Source organism: Mastacembelus armatus, chromosome 10 (genome assembly GCF_900324485.2).
Source record: "Mastacembelus armatus chromosome 10, fMasArm1.2, whole genome shotgun sequence".
Classification (NCBI taxonomy): Eukaryota; Metazoa; Chordata; class Actinopteri; order Synbranchiformes; family Mastacembelidae; genus Mastacembelus; species Mastacembelus armatus.
This window is the reverse complement of record NC_046642.1, coordinates 10,277,036-10,300,998: the sequence shown is the minus strand read 5'-3', so window position 1 is coordinate 10,300,998 and position 23,963 is coordinate 10,277,036. Positions and strand designations below refer to the sequence as shown.

Sequence of the window (23,963 nt, the reverse complement as noted above, 5' to 3'; positions counted from 1 at the left end):
TTCTCTTTCTGCTAAACCATGTTTTTGTATCCTCAGCACAACATTGTCTGTGACCATCAGAGCCTCTGCACCAGGACATCAGTTTTTTTTCCTGACTTTTTGAGTTTCATTTTGTTTTTAGTGCTCCGTCAATTGTGCGGCATGCTTGCGATCGCCTAACGTGAGCCTTTTATGGGGTGGTGTTTGTATGATACTGCATACCACTGACATTCACTGGAGGTAGTTTAGTGGGTTAATGGCTTATCTGCAGGGGCAGACAGCTGCCATCAGCCCAGGGATTCAATGTAGACTGCAGCGTTCAGTGGGTGTTGACCTGCAGTATTCCTGCAGCACCATCTTCACCTTCCCCATAGACTCTAGCAGGGACGAAGGACACAGCTTTAACAATATTCTGGGGCAAAATTAATAGCTTTTAGATAAATAGCTCAAAATCTGATTGCGGATTTGTCACGAAGGCAAGAGTGACAAGTCAAAATAAGCAGAAAGAATTAATTTTGATCAAAATGGTTTGTGGCAGAACCTGCTGAATCAGGATACACCTTAACTGACCAAAATAATGTGATATATCAACCTCTCATGTGTTTTTAATTCATAGTTTCATTTTGGGCGTAAAACATTTAAAACTGAAGCAATTATTTGATTAGTCAATTGACAAATGTATTGTTAATTATTATAGTAACAGATTAGACATGTAAGTCAGTTTTTAACCAAAATGCCAAATATTCTTTGGCTCGTGTGTCTTCAGTCTGAGACTTTCTTTACATTAAATTATAGTAAACTGAATCTGTGGACAGAGGTGATTGAAGAGGTAAAGATTACTGGTTTTCAGCTTTGGAAAAATTGCGATGTTAATTTTAAAGAAGTTTATTGACTAAATAATTACTAAAGAAATGAATCGGCTGATTTTTCAGTTGTGACATAATTTGTTGCAGCCCTAATACATTGCTGTGTTTAAGCGCCGACATCTTTAGGGAAGGGTCAAACATCCATAGTCAGGTCACCTCATGGTTCAGCTTCCATACCCCCAGTTTAATTTATAATCCAAAATATTTATTGTTATTACAGTTACGTTTATTTTAGAAAGGAATCTACTTTGTTCAGATACATGTTTTACTCTGGTTATAGCCACACAATCCATCTGCTGCCATTGTTCAAGCCTGCATGTGCTGAATGAAGCTTTGCATATGGGACAAATAGAAAAGCTGTGAATATGCATATAAGCCCAACAGCAGAAAACAGCCAACATGTCTCATGCTGCATTTGTTGCTGAATAGTTATGTATTGTGTTCTATGTTCATCAGGTTAGCATGTTTAACAAAATCATGTCACAGCAGCCACTTTTAATAAATAACTGAAGTTATTGGGACACTGCTCTAATAGCAGTGTGTGTGTGTGTGTGTGTTTTTTTTGTTTGTGTGTGTGTGTGTGTGTGTTTTTTTTAAAAAAACAAAACAAACCTTTGTGTGACTGGAGTTTAAATCTTATGTCAGCAAATACTCCCCCTGCTTAATTATCATTCCTCGCCAGCTTCAGGTGTGCTGTTCAATCCTGTTATGACCTCCTGAAGGTGAGGGGCAATAAATCATCAAACAAAACCAATAATTATAGATTAATTATAGATTAGTTTAACAACTACACGTTATAAAACTAGCATATGCATTATACTTTTTACCTCACCACAGTTGGCCTTTCTACGGTGGCTGTTTGTTTAGATGTATATTTTGATTTTATGTACAAACGATATGACATATGCTTCAGTGCTGTATTATTACCTAACATTTACTAGTTGCATTTTTGTTAAGTAACATTGCCAGTAATGAAGCAACATTAACTTTCATTCCAAGTCTCCAAATGAATAATACATTTCTGGCCATCAAATGAATATAAATACAATATTCGCTCTCTTTTCATTCTGCTTTTGTTCTCTAGCAACTCCTCAGAGAAATACCTGGCTTTAGCTGCCAAATCTTCCACTATGTTCATCGGCTAGTCTTTAACTCTGTCTGCATTATTCCTCTGTAGATGCATTATGAGTAACCCAACGTGGTTTTCATTAAAGCTGCTTTAAGTTAAGCATCAGAATAGTTCCAATATTTCCACCACCAATAACAGTATGGTGTAAAAGGTATAGAACAAATTAACAATAGAACAATATATTCTCCATCTGATCCTACTCTTCTTTGAGTAAAGCAAGAGCATGTGCTGCACTTGGATTTTGCAGTATCTGTTTTTTTTCTCTTGCTGGAAAGCAGCTTATTTATTGCACTGATAGGCCACTGTACAGGATGGTGAGAGTTGAGCATGTGTTCTGCAGCTTTATCTCTTTTCACTTTTTTTATGTCTGCTGTGCCACTGTGGCACAGTCCAGAGTTTGGATTAAAAACTGTACATGTCATTTCACATCATTTTAAAAAGTACTCATTAACAGTACAACATAAAATATACAGCCTGATTATAACTAAAAGCCAAGTTATTTATAAATGAAATGTTCAGATGTGTAATTACTGCGTATATTTGTCCTTACAAACAAGACACAACTTTAAGGGAAGTTAAATTTCTAGGCATTTTTAACTTGGTTCCACAGTACCTATGAATTATGCAGCATAAGCTCTTCTGAGGCTTCATTAGTACGATTTGTACTTAGACTGTTGTGAAAACATGCTGCTTGGTGTTTAGTTTAACTAATTGTTTTTAATTCTGTGCATCGCTTTGATCAGTTGCTGCAGTAAAATCTAAGATGTTGCCAGAGTCAAATACCCCTGACTTATTTAGTATCTTACTCACATGATTCTCATCACCCTGTTATGTGACTTTATTTCCCTTAACTCCCTGTCTGCCTGCTCTCACACTCATCTTTCCTCCCTCCCTCAGGGGCGCTGCGCACGTGAGAATTGTAAATACCTGCACCCACCTCCACACCTGAAAACCCAGCTGGAGATTAATGGCAGGAACAACCTGATTCAGCAGAAGGCCGCGGCAGCCATGTTGGCTCAACAGATGCAGTTCATGCTGCCTGGAGCACAGCTGCAGCCCATAGTGAGCAGCACACACAAAACTGTGACTTTTTTATTAAAATACTGCATTTGAGTGAAAGTCCAATATATGTCATAATACTGCACTCATTCTGTGAGTGACATAGCCAGCAGCTGGGTGGTAGTTATTTTGAGTAGCAGAATAAAGTTGGGTGCTCTCATTGGTCATGCCTGTAAGTGAAATTTATTGGCAGAATTTGCTGAATTTTTTTGTGCGTTTGAGCAAAAGGAAAAAAAGGATTCCTCTGTTTGTTATTTAAAAATGAAAGCCAAACTCTCCTTCTGTTCATTAGTAGTCAAAATTATATTCACTCCTGCCAAATATAATTACTGGGTATTGAAATAATCCAAAATGATAATTTAGTTAATGCTCAGTATTTTACTTTTTTTGCCATATGTTTTGAATCTCTTGTTAAAAACAGTCACTTTGGTTTTCTGTAACCATATTGGAAGTCCAACTGGAAGGACCACCTAAGCTTTTTTACTACTTTAAAATGAAATTTGAAATTGCTTGAATGTCAAAAGTGACATGTAAAATGTTTTGTTGTTGATTATTTACAGTATTCGTTGTAGTTGCAGAGCTTTAGTTAATGGAATTGTTCTCTATACTGTAAAAAATACACAGTAATGGTCGTGTTACCACCAAATCTTCTCCTGAAGCTTGAACAAACTTTGTCATAACTTGCTTTGTCTTTCTTGGCCGTTCTCTTCCTCCCTCAGACAACATTCCCAGTGACGCCCACACTGGCAACAAGTCCCAGTATGGCCTTCAGTCCATATCTGAGCCACATGGGCCCAGGAATGGGCTTGATGCCTGAGCTGCTGCCCAGTACTCCCCTGCTGGTCCCTGGGAGTCCCACAGGCCTAGCAGCCATGGGCAATGGCACCTCAGCACAAAAACATGTGCGCACAGACAAGTTGGAGGTATGCAGCCTTCGTGCAGCTGTTGTGTTTCTGTTTGGCCAACATGTTATGAAAGGTAAATGTTGATCAGCGCTCCCACTGTCCCTGCCAGGTTTGTCGAGAGTTTCAGCGCGGTAACTGCACACGAGGTGAGAGCGACTGCCGCTATGCTCACCCCCTGGAGGCTGGAATGGTGGACTGCAGTGAGAACTCAGTCATTGTCTGCATGGACTATATTAAGGGCCGCTGTAGCCGAGACAAGTGCAAGTACTTCCATCCCCCGGCTCACCTGCAGGCCAGGATCAAGGCTGCACAGCACCAAGCCAGTCAAAACACAGCATCCACAGCCTTGGTGAGTCCTTCTCAACACTGTGATGGGAATAAACACTGAGAACTCTGTTATTTTTACCAAATATAAACACCAGTCAAGCGATTGAGCATTGTATCAACTGTTTTTCTATGATATTTGAAACCCTATCAAAGAAAAAACCTTCTCCAAGGTAAAAGTACCCTCTCATCATATATATGCTTAACTGAGCAGTGAACACAGCAATAGAAAATGTTTTTGTTCTGTACTTGGATATTGTGTACTGATTCAATGAGGGATTGGGGTGTCACGGTATCCTACTGCCAGCCTGATATTTGATCTTGTAGTCTGGGGATTAGGTTTTTTCTAAGTGTCTCCTGCTGTGCATGTGTCTGAGCCTGTATCAGTGAGTCAGGCTACAGTTAGCTTTGTGAGCAGCTGTAATACAATCAGTTAATCTACAGTGCTGCTGCAGAAAAAGATACAAAATAGTAAAACTAAAGAAATTACGCAACCAAGGTTTACACTTTACTTTCTGCTGTATGCGGCTGAACAAAACACTACTCGTTTGAATCATCACCGTTCACAGGTTGTGGATTTCATCCTGGCATCACGTGACAAGCACACTGAGAGCCGCTGTACCAGAGTCAAATTTCTTGTTTGTCCATGCTTGACAATAAACGTGATTCTGGTTCTGATTCTGATCACAATACCATGTGTTAGTCCTGTTGTTTGTTTTCCCATATTCATTATTTCTATTTTATTCACACGAGTAAATCATGTATTGCTTATTTTCCACTGCAGCGTGATGTTTCAGCATCAGCCCCATTACAGAATGAAATCATAGCAATTCCATTTTGTTCTTGCTCTGACCTCTGGGCTGGCCTACATCACTTCAGTGTTTTATACTACAGTGACCTCATGTGGTGGTGAACAGAAACTTCCACATCAACTGGATGTTTGTGTGCTGCTGTATATTTACTCTGAGATAACACCAGATAATGCATTATGTTTTTTTTGTTACAGGGCAGTAGTGTATATAATGCAAGGACAAGTTTGGTGCCCCACAGGAGCTTTTGCTGAGCGATAACTTCTAATTTCCTTCTTCTATTTTTATTCCTGGCCAGGCTCTGCCACCAGGGGCCGTGCAGCCGCTACCAAAGAGGCCGATCTTAGAAAAGAGCAACGGAGCTGCTGCCACTGTCTTCAACCCCAGCATGTTCCACTACCAGCAAGCCCTGGCTAACATGCAGCTCCAGCAGCCAGCCTTCATCCCCACTGGTGAGTCTCTGCACACACCAGCAACACTGAAGGATTAACCATCTGGTGTTAACACATGTAGGGATTAAATTATTGGCCACAGATCTTCAGAACTGCTCTGGTCAGCAAATGCAGTGGTTTGCACGTTACACAATTAGGTAATAATGTGGGATGCAGGGTGCGAAAGGTTTAGTAACGTGCATGCTTTGTCTCTGCTAAGCTTCTCTGCAGTGCAACAGCTCAACTTTTACCCATTCTATCACTGCACGCTTCTCTTCCTGCCAGTGTCTGTTATGTTGCTTGCATTTTACTCACTGCTGCTTGACTTTTGAAAACATAAACACAGTTGGCGAGCACATGCTGCAGTAATAGAAGAAACAGAAAAAAAAACACACACAGGTAAAACATATCAGAGTGCCATTATGTGGAAATGTTTTTGCATGCATTGGTGGGTGCATATGTTTTGGTTGAAAGTAGCAGGAAGCAAAAGAAAGTAGCCAATGGGAGTGTAAACAGAGAGAGAAAGGACAGCACCAGCTATTCTTAGCATATTAAAGGTCCCAAGACATGATTTGATTTTGTGACTTTTACTGATTACTGATTACTGATTACTGATTTTTACATTAATGCAGACTTTTGGTTGTTTCCTCACATCAGGACACACTTGATTTGACTGGTATGGTAAGATTTGATAAACAGGTCGATATCAAATTGTTTAATCACATTTTAGTGACTGAAATTAGCACTTCAAAAAGTAATTAACAATTAACTGATGTACTTTGTAGAGAATTAATCAAATTAAAAACAATTAATAGCTGAACTCATCTATTAACCACCAATGGCAGATAGATTCTCTGCTTTTATATATTGTTAATTGTAATTTGAATATCCACATTTGCATATTAAAAATGTCTCCCTGGATTGTCTGAATATACTATGGGCCTTTTTTTCCACTCACTTTTCATAGGTCTGTTTTCAGCCATATGTAATACTTTGCTTATGATTAATTGAAGGATATCTTGAATGTACTGGTTAGTATGTATTAGCCAACTACAGATCATATTACTTCTCCATCAGTATAGTAGTTATTGGCACTTTCTTGTGACAAGTAATGCATTACAGTGAAGAATAGCCGGTGTTTGTTTAGTATACAGTGGGTACGGAAAGTATTCAGACCCCTTTAAATTTTTCACCCTTTGTGTCATTGCAGCCGTTTCCCAAAATCAAAAAAGTTCATTTTATTTCTCATTAATGTACACTCAGCACCCCATCTTGACAGAAAAAAACAGAAATGTAGAAATTTTTGCAAATTTATTAAAAAAGAAAAACTGAAATATCACATGGTCATAAGTATTCAGACCCTTTGCAGTGACACTCATATTTAACTCACATGCTGTCCATTTCTTCTGATCCTCCTTGAGATGGTTCTGCTCCTTCATTGGAGTCCAGCTGTGTTTAATTAAACTGATTGGACTTGATTAGGAAAGGCACACACCTGTCTATATAAGACCTTACAGCTCACAGTGCATGTCAGAGCAAATGAGAATCATGAGGTCGAAGGAACTGCCCAAGGAGCTCAGAGACAGAATTGTGGCAAGGCACAGATCTGGCCAAGGTTACAAAAGAATTTCTGCAGCACTCAAGGTTCCTAAGAGCACAGTGGCCTCCATAATCCTCAAATGGAAAAAGTTTGGGACGACCAGAACTCTTCCTAGACCTGGCCCTCCAGCCAAACTGAGCAATCGTGGGAGAAGAGCCTTGGTGAGAGAGGTAAAGAAGAACCCAAAGATCACTGTGGCTGAGCTCCAGAGATGCAGTAGGGAGATGGGAGAAAGTTCCACAGAGTCAACTATCACTGCAGCCCTCCACCAGTCGGGGCTTTATGGCAGAGTGGCCCGACGGAAGCCTCTCCTCAGTGCAAGACACATGAAATCCCACATAGAGTTTGCCAAAAGACACATGAAGGACTCCCAGACTATGAGAAATAAAATTTTCTGGTCTGATGAGACCAAGATTGAACTTTTTGGTGTTAATTCTAAGCGGTATGTGTGGAGAAAACCAGGCACTGCTCATCACCTGCCCAATACAATCCCTACAGTGAAACATGGTGGTGGGAGCATCATGTTGTGGGGGTGTTTTTCAACTGCAGGGACAGGACGACTGGTTGTAATTGAAGGAAAGATGAATGCGGCCAAGTACAGAGATATCCTGGAAGAAAACCTCTTCCAAGAGTGCTCAGGACCTCAGACTGGGCCGAAGGTTCACCTTTCAACAGAACAATGACCCTAAGCACACAGCTAAAATAACAAAGGAGTGGCTTCAGAACAACTCTGTGACCGTTCTTGACTGGCCCAGCCAGAGCCCTGACCTAAACCCAATTGGGCATCTCTGGAGAGACCTGAAAATGGCTGTCCACCAACGTTCACCATCCAACCTGACAGAACTGGAGAGGATCTGCAAGGAAGAATGGCAGAGGATCCCCAAATCCAGGTGTGAAAAACTTGTTGCATCATTCCCAAGAAGACTCATGGCTGTACTCAGCTCAAAAGGGTGCGTCTACTCAATACTGAGCACAGGGTCTGAATACTTATGACCATGTGATATTTCAGTTTTTCTTTTTTTAATAAATTTGCAAAAATTTCTACATTTCTGTTTTTTTCTGTCAAGATGGGGTGCTGAGTGTACATTAATGAGAAATAAAATGAACTTTTTTGATTTTGGCAAATGGCTGCAATGACACAAAGAGTGAAAAATTTAAAGGGGTCTGAATACTTTCCGTACCCACTGTATATATATATAACTAACTGTCAGAATCAGGTGTCTGCCTCTGCAAAATGCACATGCACATAACAAAGATAAAGTCAGCCTGATGATCTTAATTGCAGTCATGAATTTTGAAGATGGTAGGTGTAAACAGTTCCCTGAAGATGTGTTATCAGAAGAGTGTGTATCTGTATGTGAGTGTTTGACAACTTTTTGATATGCATTTCCATCCATACCACATTGTACTCCTGCTGCATGCTGATATAGTAACAGTAATGTAGATCTACCTTATTGGGAATAATATTGTTTTTACTTTAAATGTTAAAGGCAGAAACTTAATGTGTTTGTTGCAGTTATAAATCAAATTGAAGTAAGTTTCTAGGGTACGTTGTGCTGCTGGTGAAGAATCTACAACTTCTGCAATTGTAGTGGAGTGTTTTGATTTTTGTTTGATTGTTTGTTTGATTTGTTGATTTGATTGTTTAAAGGTTTTAGGCCTCCTGTGACTCTGCATTGCACCATGATGTTGGGGGGGGGGGACTCACCAGAGATACATTCAAATGCAAACTGAAAATTGCAGCGTCAGAGGTTACAATATCCTGGTTTTTAGTTCAATATATGGGTCTAGCTCTAGAAATAGTAGATAGTGGTAGAGCCTACATTTTCCATAATGCAAATAAATTCATAATTTAGACTCCACTACCTAGTAAATACACACATTTTACAAAATAAAAGTCTCTCTGGTTGATTAGGTCAATAGTTGGGTGTACATTGTTGTAAACTAGGTTTGGGAATAATGTGTCCACTGATAAAGGAAATGTATTGTGTCCAGTATTACAATAAAGGTAGAAGTGAGTGAGATGTCCATTAAGCACAGTGAAAGCACCCACTCACTCCAGAGAAGAGGACCAATTAGGTAACATAAGAGAACACACCCATGTGGGTGGATCAAAACTGTACAGGGGTGTTAAAAATGTACAGTGTCTATCCCAGTACACACACTTGAGCACTTAAATGTGCATTTAGAAGGCAACAGTGTGTCTCATGTCTAAAAAGAAGCCAAGATACACATCACCTCAGCCACACTTGATCCACACGCCTAATGTCACATAAACAAGGTATATGGAGTTAAAGGTGCAATGTGTAAAATGTGAAAAATTTAGTGGCATCTAGTGGTGAGATTGCAGAATGCAAACTTCTGAGCACCCCTCAAATCCAAGGTGAAATCAAAGTATTTACCTTAAATATGACCCAGCAACAAAATTATGAGTTAAAAAGTTACATTTCATCTTCAACAAATACTGTGATCAACTTCCACAACTAAGAAGCAATAAACTGCTGTCACAGTACAGCTGTGACATCACTGAAAGCATTTTCTTTCTCTTGTGGATCATTTGCTCTCTCCATACACACACTCCGTCCATTGAATACAATTATCAGATCCAGTCTGATTACATTGTATGGCTGTGTTTTGCCTTGTTTGTTGATTTTGTAACTGGTTGGCTAATTAATTATGCAATTTTCTTTATCTCTTATTTTGTTTGCATGTGTCTTGATATTTGTTCAAATTCATCCGGGCAATATCACTTGACTTGTGCCATGACTTTGGATCCTACACATTTTGCCATGGTAACCATATCATTCCTGTTCCCCCTCCTTCCCGCCCATATCCTCGTCCTGTGTCTTTCGTCTGACTCGCCTGAATAAAAGTTCCCATGATGCACGGTGCCACCACCTCCACTGTTTCGTCGGCCTCGACCCCAGTCACCAATGTTCCTTTCGCTGAATCTGCTGCCTCGAATCAGGTTTGCTCTTTCATTTCATTTCTCCTTTATTTTTAGCTCTGTAGGTCCTGAGTCATGTTCATGTTTTTTTTTTCATCAGGTCAAAGAATCACCTGCCTGTGGTGTCAAATGTATCATGATCATTTTTCATTTGCCTTCATGTTTAGCCTGTAGTCTGTGATGTGCGCCAAAGAACACAGAATTTATTATCAGAGAAATCTTAAAATAGGGAACTGTTTTCATCTGAATGTCTTAGTTTGTTGTTGATCCATATCATGGGCCACAGTCTGTCTCAGTCTTCATTACTGCTCTGTGTAAACTATAACAATCCCGCTGTGATAGCGAACTATATTTACACTCTTTGTTTCAGCGAATTTCCCTGTACATGCATGTTAATCAGCCTTCTGTCTCAAAGACTGGGAAACATTTCATTATATTCAGAAAAAAATGCAATATTTAATTTATTGCAGTATTTTTGATGAGGTAGTTTCATAATTCAGATATGTGTATATTTTGAATCCTGTAGCTTTGTTTGATATGACAGAACCCGCTTGACCAGATACAGCTTTTTTCTCATTAACCCAAAAGAGAGTGATTGTGATTTTTTTTTTAATTAGGTGAACTGCACTTTTAATATTAGTATGGTATCCATACCTTGTATTCTTCACTAGAATAAAATATTGCTTACTTTTAAAACCGACCGTGTAAACATTTATCATTACAATTATTAAAATATAATAATAATTAAAGTATATATTGTTAAATTACTCACTTACACTCATTCACTGCATATAACCAGACAGGCACTGGATCAAAAAAGACATCGTTCAGGGGTTTTTAAGGTGTCTACTAAGGTATCTACTAGAACAAGTCTTTTTTTTTTTTTTTTTTTTTTTGTCTGATTAAAGTCTGAGTGGTTTCTAAGCGTAATAAATGAGATCTTGTGGAAAAATGTTGGGTGCTTCATTCTCACATTTATGAAAACACTTATTCTGTACCTATATTCATGAAGCCAACGTCTGTGCCAACCTGACCACTTATTTTGGACATCTGTTTAAAACAGTGTTGTCGTGACTTGTTCAAATGTGGAAAATGTGGGTTTTACATTATAACTACTTTGTACACTAACCTTATCTTAATGAATAATCTCCAGCTTCACTGCTCCGCCTCTCTCCCCGCCCTCTCTCTCTTCCAGTAGACCCCTCGGAGCTTCTGACGTCTGATCCAGTGGAGCTCCAGTGCGTCCCCATGGAAACCCATTTCTGTCCCATCCCCAAACTGCTGGTGGCGGCTCCAGTGGCACTAAACTCAGTAAGCCTTTCTCGAAATCCCAGTTAAAGTCCCTGAAGCCTGCACACTACCAGGGCGGTCATCTTTCTGAATGCAGCAAACATGTGCCTCACCTACAGTGCACACTGACTGACTGGAAATGTGATGATATTATGAAGGTAAGAAAGTTCATGCAATACAAGCCTGGACATATTACTGCTGCTTTACAGCAGCCATCCTGATGCATACTGACTTGATCAGGCTGAGCAATAGAGCTCCCTTGTTCTTACAGCCATACATGCCCACACCTTAAAACGTGCAGTAGATGTGCACAAAAACACACATACACATACATTGAGGACTAATTAATGGGTTGGTGCCATCACATGAGGTGACCCAACACACTTGACTGTTCCAAATTCAGAAACTCTGAAAAGCTCCTTGTAGAAATTCAAACCATTTGAACAGCAAACGGACCAGCTGCTGGTCTCCAACCGCTGCGTGTTGTCAAAATGAAAGAGTGTTTCATATCATGCGATGTTTACTTTTTAAGACGGCTTCAAATGTAACGTCCGTGTTGTACCACATATAACATTCAGTTTGTTCTTATGGTCTCATTTGCCTGATTTAATGTCAGTAAGTTGTTGTTCGTTTGTGCCTTTGATTTTTCAGCTCAGCTGCAAAGGGGACTTAATTTCCTAAAATAATTCAAAACACTAAACAGCAAACACTGAAAGATGTTATTCACAATTAAAGGCAATACCTGTTGTTACAGAAATACTGTGCATTAGCCTATAGTTCCTGTTGTAGGAAGCCAGTACTTACAGTGATCATCACTTTTTATCGTTTCATACATGCGTGATTGATTTCAATCAGTTCTTGTCCTCTGCTTTCATATTCAGTTTTGGGTACCCACTGAGTAATAGCAGCAAAGAAACAACATTAAAAAAATCCAAATTGACAGAGTGACAAAAAATTAGGAAACAATTAATTTTGCACTACAGGTGGTGAACGGGGAGATTTTTAGAAATGTAATTTAACAAACAGCCTTAAAGGAGGTGTGTTATTCTCCATCTGAAGCCCTGAATTTGTATAACTTTGACAGTAATAGATCAGACAACTCAAGTTATTAAAACTGTTGAATTTGAGCTATGAAGTATCTTTTGAGTCATGATGTCTGTCCCACGAGAAACCGATTGTAAAGGAATGACAATATACAAGCTGGCTGTGAGAGTCAGGTGCAACATCACAGACTTTTATAATTGGCACCTTTACACTTGATGTCAGAGATGGAAGCTGGATTTGCCTCTGTGTGGTCACACACTGGTATAGTCGTGGAGCTGTCCCATTTAACGCAATATCTGAATAATTCCTGCATTTTGAAAAGGCAGTTTGTTTGTGTAATTTTGTCCTTTCATGTGGCTTTTGGATTGGATAAGTGGTGAAAAATGTTTATGTTTCATGGCTCTTCAGGGAGAACGCTCAGAACTTGAAAATGTCCTGTCTAACTTTAAAATGTGTCGTCTTTTCTACTGATGTGTGCTTTTTGTCAAAAGTCATCAACTGCAGCCACAGTTGTTATGACCAGAACTGTTTTGGTAAAGTTAGGAAATGAAAGAATAAATCAATTGTTTGATGTTTGGTAGTTACAAAAAAAAAAAAAGAAAACCAATTGGTTGGATTTTTGATTTTTTAAATGATTGGGAGGATTTGTTCTCTAAGTGTGTAAAATTGAAGGAAATGGCATTGGAAAGTGGGCTGAAATCACTTTTATCCAAATTCAAACGTGCCTCTTTCAAGTCTCCTCAAACCACCAGTGTCAATACACTTCACGAATAGACCAGTGCTCAAACATAGATTTTTATTTGGTACATTAATATAATAGGAAATCACATCTGTACTATTTTTTTCTCTGAGACAGCTGTGCTGTCTTATTGTTAATGTAAAGAAGTAAGTCAGTGAATCGTGTGCATCCTCAAGTGTATTGAGACAACTAAAACACATATTTGGTTGGTTGTAAATGCTGCAGATATTACATTTCCCACTAAACATTATTCATTTTAAATAATGTAATTGTGTCGTGAATGTATCTAATGCAAAAACTCTACACATGCCCTTGTGAAAGACAGGCATGTTGAAATGTAATGAAACACTATATATAGGCTATTTCTGAGGTCACTGCTGATACTGTGTTAAAGTATGTGTATTGTTATATAGATTTATATTTAATCTTAGTGGGTGATGTGACAACTTTTAGAAATATCTTTCACGCTCAGAAACGGTAGATGAGAATTGTACTTTCTGAAGTACTAAGGTACACCACATACAGGTACATTACTGTACCACTTCTTGTCAGTTTTTGTACCCCAACCATCAAAAGTACCTGAAGTGCCCAAAATGACAAAATCAACGATGGTATAATCATTGGACAAAATGAGAAAATTGTCATGTTACCCTTTTTTTCACTTGGTGTGGATTAGATCTTTCTCTACTGTGCGGCAGTCCTCATTTCTACTAACTCACACTCTTGAGGCTGCAAACAAACTTAATGTAAACAAACTATCCAATAAAAGTTACAATAGCAGTGGGGAGGGAGTAATCCCTCACTGGCTTTCCACCCTTTAACACTGCATTTTGTGTTTAGTTGGTGACAGCTGGAACCCACCACTTCACACTGAACTGGTTTAATTAAATGTGTCCTTTAAAGGAACAGCTGAGTGCTGCAGTCATGTTTGTGTGTTAAACATCAAGCCAGTAAGATTAGCATAAAAACTGAATTCACTGGGAAGAGTTAGCCTGGGGCGCCTAATTAAAATGACCTCTAAAGCTGGGCAGATCACAAGTCACCTATTAACCTCAACCCCAGTCTTTATATTAATCTAAACTAACTGTCTCCTGGTTCAAGATTCATTTTTACCATATAGACACGATGCTGATACACATTCTCACCTAGTCCCTCAAAAAAAAAAACTGAATAAGCGGATTTCTCAAAATGATGACACATTTATTTAAACTGTCATTTATTTTTAACATACATGGCAGATAAGTACATAGACTGATTTATGCTTAGTGGAGTGTAAAGAAACATCATTTTTGCTGCAGGAACATACATCTCATTTTTCTCGGTTTTTGAGTGTTCAGCAGCGAAATTCTCTCATCTCTCCGAAGGATTTAAAGTGTCCCACCCATGCTCGATGGAATTGCTGAGAGCTTAGCTTTGTCCAGCCAAGAAAACCCCTTCCTCCAGCCTCCCTGTCTTGGCCCCCTCCACATGATTATGCCTTTACTAGCTGGAAACAAACAATACTTGATAAATAAATTGTGCCTCTTGAGGGCACATGAACATTTAAGTATATTTATACATGTGTTTTAATGCACAAGAGTGTGTTGGTTAGGGGAATGGCAGTGTGGCTTGAGAAAAATTACTTTATACCTCTTTCCCTTTCTCATTCTCTTGTACTTGATTTCCTTTAGGCCTTAATGTAGTTTTCCCATACAGCCATGAATCATAAGTCTGGAATATGCAAAATGCTCTGATCATTGTGTTCAGTGACCAGAACTTTTAGCATGTAGACAGTTAATTCAGTCCAGAACATACTTCAGTTTCCTGGGGCACAAACTAAGGGCCTTATTTCTCGATCACTGTATAAAGATGTGATAACTGTTTATGAAAATGACATGTATTAATGGTAAGTTAAGCTTTTTTTTTAATGTAACATTAAAAACACAGCATGGAAAGAAAAACAACTCATTTATACATAGTTAATAGTTTGTCTAGACCAACAAGAAAAGAGATATAATATTAAAATCATTTGTATACAATGATGGAGTCATTGTTAATGGTAATAGTTGCTCTTGCTATGGCAACAAAATGACAACATGGCTACCTTTCTATTATCCTAATTGTGAATTTTATCACATTAATTGAAATAACATTAACTTATTCAAAAAGGGAATGTCTAAATACTTTGTCTTGTTACTGCAACGTAATTAAATATTTTGTATGGAAAACTTAAGTCCTTGTAATATCCAAAGGTCCTTAGGGGAGATCAGGTGTTTATTTTGTTTTGTTTATTTGATCTTAATTTTTTTTTTTTTTTTTTGTCTTATTCATGGTGATTTTGAAAAAATAAGAATGGACTTTGGCTTTTAAAGCAAACACCTATCTATCAGGGAGGTAAAGAGGCTTTTGGACTTGAAAAATCTTCACCTTTTTCTGTAAAATGAAACTAGTCAACAATCCTCGTAGCTCACCTCCTGCTTGCAGACTGGACGGCTCTCGCTCCGTTTTCACAGTATGGAGGTGTGAGCTTTCATTAGTGAGTTCTGTTTCAGTTTTGGTCGAGAAAGTGGTCCAGAAGCCTCTTCCTGCCCAGCTGTGCTGGGTGATGTCGATCTTTACTGAGGTGTATACGAATGTGTGATGTTCACCTTGTTTGCACTTATGTACATAATTATGTCAAAATACTCAAAATTTATTTTGAATAAATATAGATAAAAGAGTTAAAAGCCACATCAATGTATTGTTAATAATATGTCTTTCATTTTGAGTATCAAAATATTACTTTGAAGGATCTGTCCTTTTGTTAGATTGTTTGCTGGAGCTCTGTTCTTTGAAAAGCATGACATTGCCTAGCTGTAAAATATCAGTAGTTTGCTTTAAAAAGCTTTTTTCCTATTCATTTAATAGGATGTTTTTGGTTCACTCATATCAGACCCTGACATCAAACATGAGAGGTGGAGTAGAAGGTATACAGGCTGTAAAATATGTAATAGACCAGTAATAACTTTATTCTTTATTGCTCATCTTGAATCTACCAATGAAGGAGGCATTCCCCTTCCCCATAATGCACCAAAATAAACCACCTTTGGCTGAAAAACAACCAGGAAATAAGCAGAGAGACAAATCAGACTATAGAGAGGCAGAGATGTGAGATGTGTCCACAGGGTTTCAAATTCACTTTAATTTCTGTCATTTTGTTGTCATTATTCAAAACAACAAAAAAATCTGAATTCTCCTCAGGATTAACTCAAAATTACAAACAACTTGGTTTTCCAACATGACTCTTGCAGCAGCAGCAGCAACATCCTTACACAGCCCTGTTCCTGCAGATTTGGACATGTGATGCTCTTAAAGCCAGCGATTTTGTTGCCATGGCACTTGTCCTAGTGGTGGATTGACTGAGTCATCCCAGTTAATCGGTTCACAGCCCTCTGACTGTTGAATATTGACTTTAAAGTGTCTGTGCACAGAGATGGCTCTCTGTACTGACTTGTACCCAAAACTCACCAAAGCTTCTCTACTGTGACTCACCAGCTCCCATCATTACTGCTCTTTGGGATTCCAGTCACCAATAAGTGAATAAGACTGTGATTTTGTTTTGACATTAATTTACTGCTACAATTATTTTAAAGCTGTTTGAGTTGTAATTGTGCCTTTATTGTGCAAGATGTCATTTCCCTTTACATTCTATATTTAAATTTACATAAAATAGCACATGTATTCTGTGTGTATAAAACCTAACCCTTTATTTAAAATCCTGTGTTGGTGAGTTATTAAACTGGGTACAGTCACAGACTCAATGCCAAGCTGTGGAAAGTGATGAGGGCCAAAGACTGTTCAGGACTAAGCCATATGAAAAACTCTCTCTGACACTCTAGGACAGACTTGAAAGTGACTTCTGTTTCTTAGTCACCCATTGTTTCTGTTTTCTGCTTGTGGTGCTTGTATGTGCTGCTGTGCTACATGCCAATTTATTTTGCATTGTATTGCTATTAAAAGTAAGTTACTGTGCCTATGATAAGTTCTGCAATTTATGTTTGACCTTTAATAAAGCATATAATTGTCATTGTCTTGTCGTGGGCTAATATTCATTTCCTTACATTTAATAATATCAGAGTAATATGGTGTGCTTCAACAGAGGTGCTGGGGTCAAATTCATTGAAGTGTTCAGTGGTTGTTGTTGTTTTCCATTATTATAAAATGCAGTTATCCCTTGCCAGCGTAGGAGCCAAGCTAAGATTGGTATCCACCATTACTTTAAACTCAAGTAATCAGGGTTGTAGTTAAGTAAGTCAGTAGTTAGAGTAAGTATTCAGTTATTATCTGCCATTGGCTCCAGTGTTGTAGAGCCTAATCACAGTGAAGATGAAGGATCTCCTGTTTCGTTCAGTCCTGCAGCTCAGTGAGGTGACTCGTCCACTGCAGCTGATTCTCTGGCCCGTCAGGATGTTGCGAAGGGGATCATCAGTGTATTCCAGGTTGCCTTTACTCTTTTCTGTGTGCATTTCTTCACCACAGCCTCCAGGAAGCCTAGACTCATTCCAGTTACTGAACCAGCTTTTTCCACCAGATTAAAACATGTGCAGCATCTTCCTGCAGATATCTAAGGACCTAAATCACCTTAGGAAGAAAACTTGTCTCTGCCCTTTTTCATATTGTACAAATGTGTTCAGTGACCAGTCCAACTTATTGTCCAGGTGCACGCCGAGATATTTTTAGGCTGGCACCACTTCAGTGTCCACATCACAGATGTTGACTGGATAAAGAAGCGGCTTAGACCTTAGAAAATCCCTCCCATCTCTTGGTTTTAGAGATGTTCAGTAGGAGGCAGTTTTTGTGACTGCAGTCACTGAAGGCCTCTGTACTCCTCTTCTTGTCCATTCCTGATACATGCAACAATTGCAGTATAATAATAATAATAACTGGGCTGCATTTAGTTCAACAAAATATTTAATTTGTCAATGAGTGCCCAAACCTTTCAATACAGTTGAATTAGAGTTTGAAAAAAACCTAGAGGATTTTATTCTGAAAATAATCCCACCGGATGTCTAGTTCTCGTTAGCGGAAACGAGATCGTTAGCTTCAGGAAATAGGGTGGTGGAAAAAGCTTTTCTTTCTGTTTGCAGACCTGCCCAGGACGGACTCAAACATACAAATTTCCGCCAATGGATTCTCGGATTGTAACACTAACCCTGCAGTTTGTCCGTCGCTAATTCGCTTGGCTGTCGAGGTGTCGGACCGGAACCAGAACCAGGCCCAGAGGGACGGACAGACAGACCCTGCGTTTTGCGACCCCGGTGGGGCGGTGTGTGTGTCGGAATTGGCCCGGTGCTCGCAGGGGCAGTGTAATGTGCATGACCGTCACTGCACAGCAGGTTCTCCGGTACTTGTGGCCCAGCAGGGCGGGTGTGACAGCTTGAGGCTCGAGCATGGGAGAGCGGGAATTTAGCCTGGAGCGAGCTAGCTTTACCGCTAGCTAACACCGGAGGTAACGGACACCAACTTTTCCTGGCTAACCCACAAAAACACAAGTATGAGCGTAGACCTGGGTTTGTGTGCATGAACAGGGGCTATTTAACGTCGCCTAGCATTTGTCCGTTCGCTCCTTAGCTCTTCCGCGGGCCTGATAAATGTTTGGGGACCGGGTATAGCGGTGGAGCTAAGCCGTTAGCTGCTACGTTAGCCTGCCTCGGCCATGAAGGAGTACAAAGTTGTCGTGCTCGGCAGCGGCGGCGTCGGCAAGTCCGCGCTGACCGTTCAGTTTGTCACCGGCACCTTCATCGAGAAATACGACCCCACTATCGAAGACTTTTACCGAAAGGAGATCGAGGTGGACTCGTCACCTTCCGTGCTGGAGATCCTGGACACGGCTGGGACCGAACAGTTTGCTTCCATGAGGGACCTCTACATAAAGAACGGACAGGGGTTCATCCTGGTCTACAGCCTGGTCAACCAGCAGTCCTTCCAGGTACTTGGTGCAGGTCTACCCACACCGCAAAACACGCACACGGGGAAACAGCTCGGGGCGTTAGGAGTCTGTCGGGGTGTGAGTCATACTATCCAAGCTGCTAATCACAGCCTGCGCTGTCCAAATGGATCCCAGGTTTACTGATCAAAGGCACTGATCAGTGATTGGATATTTGTCTGCCGTTGACTGAGTGATTCAACTGAAACTGATCATTTCAGCTCTAAATTTTAGGATAACTCTAAAGTCGATGGAAAGGAAATTCACCCGCAGCAATTTTAATAAGCAATCTGTCATTTTGAGGCAGCTGTCAAATATTTGCTGTTTTTAGCTTCTCAATCATAAGGACTTTGTTTTATGACAGTCATTTGAATATATTTGGGTCCTCCACTATGTGAAATACAGCAAGGACATTTGAATATTTTACTTTAGTTGTTGTAGAACATACCAAGCCATTTTCTGAAATTTCATGGGAAAAAGTTTCATAAATACAGGTAACTAATAAAATAATTAGCAGATTATCTTATAATAAAACAACTGTAACAGTCTTTATTTAGAGGACCTCTTAAATAAACCCCAAACTCCAAATAGAGAGCTGTCACAGAAGGGATGTATTATGATATATGCTGTTACAACCACTTTTTGTGTCAGTCTACACTCAATAATTTATAATGACAAAATGAAAACATGTTTTTGAAGTTTTAAAAAATGAGTTAAAGTCAAAGCCTAAAATTTAATGTTTAGTATTGTCGTGCTGAAAGGTGAACTGTTGCCTCAGTGTCAGGTTGTCTTCAAGAACTCTGTTTGGCTGCATCATCCTTCCCCTTCTGCTGTGAATCACCTCGATAGTCTGACTCAGGTAATGAGCAGTACCTGGTCTTCACCAGACATAGTACTTGAAATTCCTCCTAAAGAATTGCACATTTATCTTATTAGACCAGCAAAGGACTGAAGCGTGAAGAGTGACCACAACTTGGATTGATGTAGCACAGAGTCTGAATACTGAAATCTAAGACATTTGTAAACATGTCTTTTCACTTTGTAATTATGTATTATTGGGTGTTGTGGGAAACTGTAATTTTATCTATTTTAAAATTAAATCTGCAAGGCAATAAAGTGTGGAAAAGATAAAGTGGTCTGAACACTTTCTGATGTCACTTTACAAAAAGATTGTATGTATTTATTTATAAGTGTGCATAGGCTGTTTTTCATAGAGATTTTTTTTTTTTTTTCAGCTGTATGTCTGCTTTTTAGTCTTCGTCCCTTTGGAAGAAAAGGGAAACATTACTGTTATTTTCTCCCATCATTCAACATAATATCAGAAATAGTCTGGAGTATGAAACTGGGACAGAACTAGTAGCAGACTAATTTTGTCCCTTACAGGTAGACTGGTGGTTTTTACAACACTCTCATGCTCCTCTCTCTTCATCTTTCAGGACATCAGACCAATGCGAGACCAAATAGTGCGAGTGAAGCGCTTCGAGAAAGTGCCATTGATCCTGGTTGGAAACAAAGTCGACTTGGAGTCTGAGCGTGAGGTTGCCGGATCAGATGGCCGAGCTCTGGCTCAAGAGTGGGGCTGCCCTTTTATTGAAACTTCAGCCAAGAGCAAGACCATGGTGGACGAGCTGTTCGCAGAGATTGTCCGACAGATGAATTATTCCACGCTGCCTGAGAAGCAGGAGCAGTGCTGCACAGCCTGTGTGGTACAGTGAAGAAGAGGTACGAGCACTGACATTTCCATTGTCTCTAGCGAGAATGTGTTACACATGTTTCTTTAGGGCCACTGCCCTGCTTGTTTTCCTGTTCACTTTCTTTCCCCACTCCACCTTTATCAGAGATGGTATCTTCCAGCTTCTGACTGGCTGAACACACCTGATCCAGACAATCCGCAATAGGGAGGGAAGGGATATTTGGAAAGCAAGCAGAGCAGTGGCCCTTGAGGAACATGAATTGCCCACCCCTGCTCTTTAGTGAGGTTCCATATCCAGACTGCACTGAGGAGCGCACAAGCACAGCACATTTGGCCACTCACTAATTTTACAAAATGTGATAAAATGTCCCTGCAGTGTTTGTGTAAAAATGGTTCACAAGCTGAGGAGAAATGTGACACATTGATGTGGCGTTTCAGTGCGGTGTGAGGGAGAGGAGCGATTTGGTTGGAAGTGAGAAAGACGAGTGGGCGTTGCTGCTTTGCGCAAACCGTTGGTTTAGCTTGTTATCATAAGATCACAGAAAGTATGTGGCATGAAGAACACAACTGTCTCAGCAACTCAGGGCCAGAGAGGAAAAAGACCCTGAGGAGCAGAGATTAACAAAGCAGACAGTGCTGTGAGCTGAGCCATAGAGGAAAGAGGAAAATGTAACATCCTGAAGAAGAAATTATGTTCCAAAACAGGAAGTGCACTTTAGATTCTGTGAGAGATGCTGCCTGTTAACCACCACTGACACAGATGCACACTGTTGCCAACCTTAGCCTTTTTAAAGCTTAAACCCTGTTTATAATCTGTTTGGGATTTTTCTCTTTTTTTCATAGATGAATCATTTGTCTGGATCAGCACAAGAATTTTGATGAACCTGGGACAACCTGACTTTGACCTTACTGACAAAAAAAACTTACCGCAGCTGGTAGAGTTTCTGTATGTGGTGGTTTGTGTCTGACACAGAGCATCTGACAGGAAAGACGTCAGTCTTATTTTTGATATCATAACTTTTAGAAGATGTTTCTGCTGCAACCTCAACGGCCTTTGCAATGACCCAGGATGGAGTCAGACAAACTGACTTGGAAGAATGACCATCTGTGAATTTCAGTCATTTAGATTTTTTATTTTATTTTTTTCCTTTTAGTCAGAATTATCTCTGAAATAATACGCAAGAGTGTTTGTGAGATTGCAGCTTCTTTTAAAGCTGCTGTAGTCACTATTATATACTTTATTATAACTTGTATTATGTCTCAAGTTTGGAATTTCACAAAGTATTTCATTATATTGAAACATTTTGACTTTTGAGCTTGCATACTTTGATGAGTTTTGTCTTAAATGTTTCATAAGCTACAGCAGGATGTACTGTGACTTTTGTAACTCCAGGAAACTTTGACAGGCTGTACGACTTTTTGGATTAAACGGTCACTTTATCCACCTGTCCACTCTGGTGCCCTGTATTCCAAGAATTTACGGTTTTGTTTTGTTTTGTTTTGTTTTTGTTTTTTTTGTTTTTTTTTTTAACAGTAGCTTGTAGCAGCTAAACTCATTTTAAAACATGCATGCTCAAAATTGAAAATGTTGTGCTTAATCAACTTGAAGTGATACAGAAGAGCCATTTTACTGTTTTTAGCCTAAATTGTGTCACTCTTTACAAGGCATGAATCATGTGGACGCAGGTCTTCCATTTTCGTTTTTCTCGAGGAGTCTCTTTCGGGGAAAGGATTTTGGAGCGACCAAAGACAGCTCACATTGTGTATTTGTGTTTGATTACATGCTGTGTGTTGCTTTATCAAAGAGAAAGTGATTTGTTGTCATCAGATAACTCCCGCTACAATGTGGTTTGATAAAAGTTCTGGCACAGTTAATCGGATTTAACTATTTTGCTTTTTCTTATAGTAAACTATTTATTAAAAACTAATGACATGGGTAGCTGGTTTTAAACTTTTACTTTTACACTAGTTATTGCTTTTTGTGACTTTTCAGGATTTATGGTATATTTGTTTATTTGAATTTAACAGAGCCTTAAATCTTGTCTCTTGCACCCTGGTCTCATGTTTCTTTTTTTTTCTCAAAGATAAACAGTTGTCATCATTTCATAATAAACATGCTGGCATTCGAAACAGTTACAATATCGTCTTTGATTGATACACTATTTTAAGTGAGCAATCCTAGTGTTTTCCTCCTGCTGATCTCCACCTGATAGTTTGTAGTTTCTGCATCAGAAATGAAAGAACTAGCAGCTGTGATGGATTTTCACTCTTTTGAACCATATTTCCCCCCTCTTCCTTTAAATGTTATCATTTGATTAAATAGCTAACATTTATCATGACCAGAGTTATGCTTCAGTTATGTGGACACTGCACTTGCATGAGCATAAGTCAGTGGGTGATGCTGTATAAAGAGTAATAAAGTCCAAACAGGGAGAAAGTGATGGTGGGTGACTAAAAGCAGGTCTTAGGGAGCAGGACAGATGATTTGTTTCCTCCAACTGCTGTCAGTATACGACAATAAGGGATTTTTGTTCCTAAGCTTGGTACTCTGTTTTTTATTGTTGTAACTATGACTATGCAACTTCAGTGCATCATAAATGGTCTTCTGAACTGAACATGTCTGGAAAGTACACAGCACCATGGGGATCAAAAATAGCCAGATCATTTTTGGGTTCTTTTTTGTGGACAGTTATCTTAAAAGAAAAAAAAACAAAACAAGCTCAACATGAGATTTTAATGTAGTTTTGCTCCCCTGGAGTGCAACACTTTGCTGAACTGTTTATGGAAAAAGAGCAAGAGTAAGAAGTGCACATGGACACATGCACATTAAAAGTTACTGGTAGTTGTAATTGTTTTGCCCTGTCCATACTTGCTAAAGAGATCCATTCTGGATAATATTCAGTTTTAAAATATTTGCATTGTCACTGTGTATTTTGATCAGTTCACAGGTGTCAGTAAGGACCAGAGAAACAAGTATAGTGACTTGTTTTGTTTAGTGACCTAGGAAAATGTCTTGACAAAAAAAACATCCTTTTTGTGGCTGTTTTTGACGGTTGTGTAAAATCATTTGTCAGCTGTTAATTATTAAAGTATAATTTTAAACTGAAGCTATGTTATCTAAAAATACCAACTCACAGAAACAGGCTAAACTTTCCACTTCCTTGTTGCTGTGTGTGTGTGTTTTCAGCCTTGCAGAGTGCGGTC

General features: G+C 39.2%; 2 protein-coding genes across 3 annotated transcripts in view; both read left to right on the top strand.

The window, feature by feature from the left end:
* mbnl3 (muscleblind-like splicing regulator 3) overlaps nt 1-17,167 on the top strand; it is a 30,527-nt gene extending 13,360 nt beyond the window's left edge. Inside the window, exons 3-8 of one of the 2 annotated variants that reach the window (XM_026330149.1) lie at nt 2,872-3,036; nt 3,753-3,956; nt 4,048-4,287; nt 5,370-5,523; nt 9,976-10,070; nt 11,248-17,167. In XM_026330149.1, coding sequence (XP_026185934.1) covers nt 2,872-3,036; nt 3,753-3,956; nt 4,048-4,287; nt 5,370-5,523; nt 9,976-10,070; nt 11,248-11,265 — 876 coding nt within the window. In that variant the 3' untranslated portion in view covers nt 11,266-17,167. Of the gene's footprint in view, nt 1-2,871; nt 3,037-3,752; nt 3,957-4,047; nt 4,288-5,369; nt 5,524-9,975; nt 10,071-11,244 lie in introns of both variants that reach the window. The other variant, XM_026330150.1, reaches the window with a different exon arrangement.
* Nucleotides 17,168-18,155: 988 nt separating this feature from the next.
* On the top strand, nt 18,156-22,893 carry rap2c (RAP2C, member of RAS oncogene family). The gene is made up of 3 exons (XM_026330626.1): nt 18,156-19,069; nt 20,503-20,788; nt 21,603-22,893. The coding sequence occupies exons 1-2, from the start codon at nt 18,797-18,799 to the stop codon at nt 20,779-20,781; spliced, it is 552 nt and encodes a 183-aa protein (XP_026186411.1). The 5' UTR covers nt 18,156-18,796; the 3' UTR covers nt 20,782-20,788; nt 21,603-22,893.
* Nucleotides 22,894-23,963: the final 1,070 nt, after the last annotated feature.

Bases quoted from the DNA above. Each gene is read 5' to 3' on its own strand.
- rap2c (XM_026330626.1), top strand. From the start codon at position 18,797: ATGAAGGAGTACAAAGTTGTCGTGCTCGGCAGCGGCGGCGTCGGCAAG. The intron at 19,070-20,502 runs GTACTTGGTGCA...TTCATCTTTCAG, and splicing joins TCAACCAGCAGTCCTTCCAG to GACATCAGACCAATGCGAGA.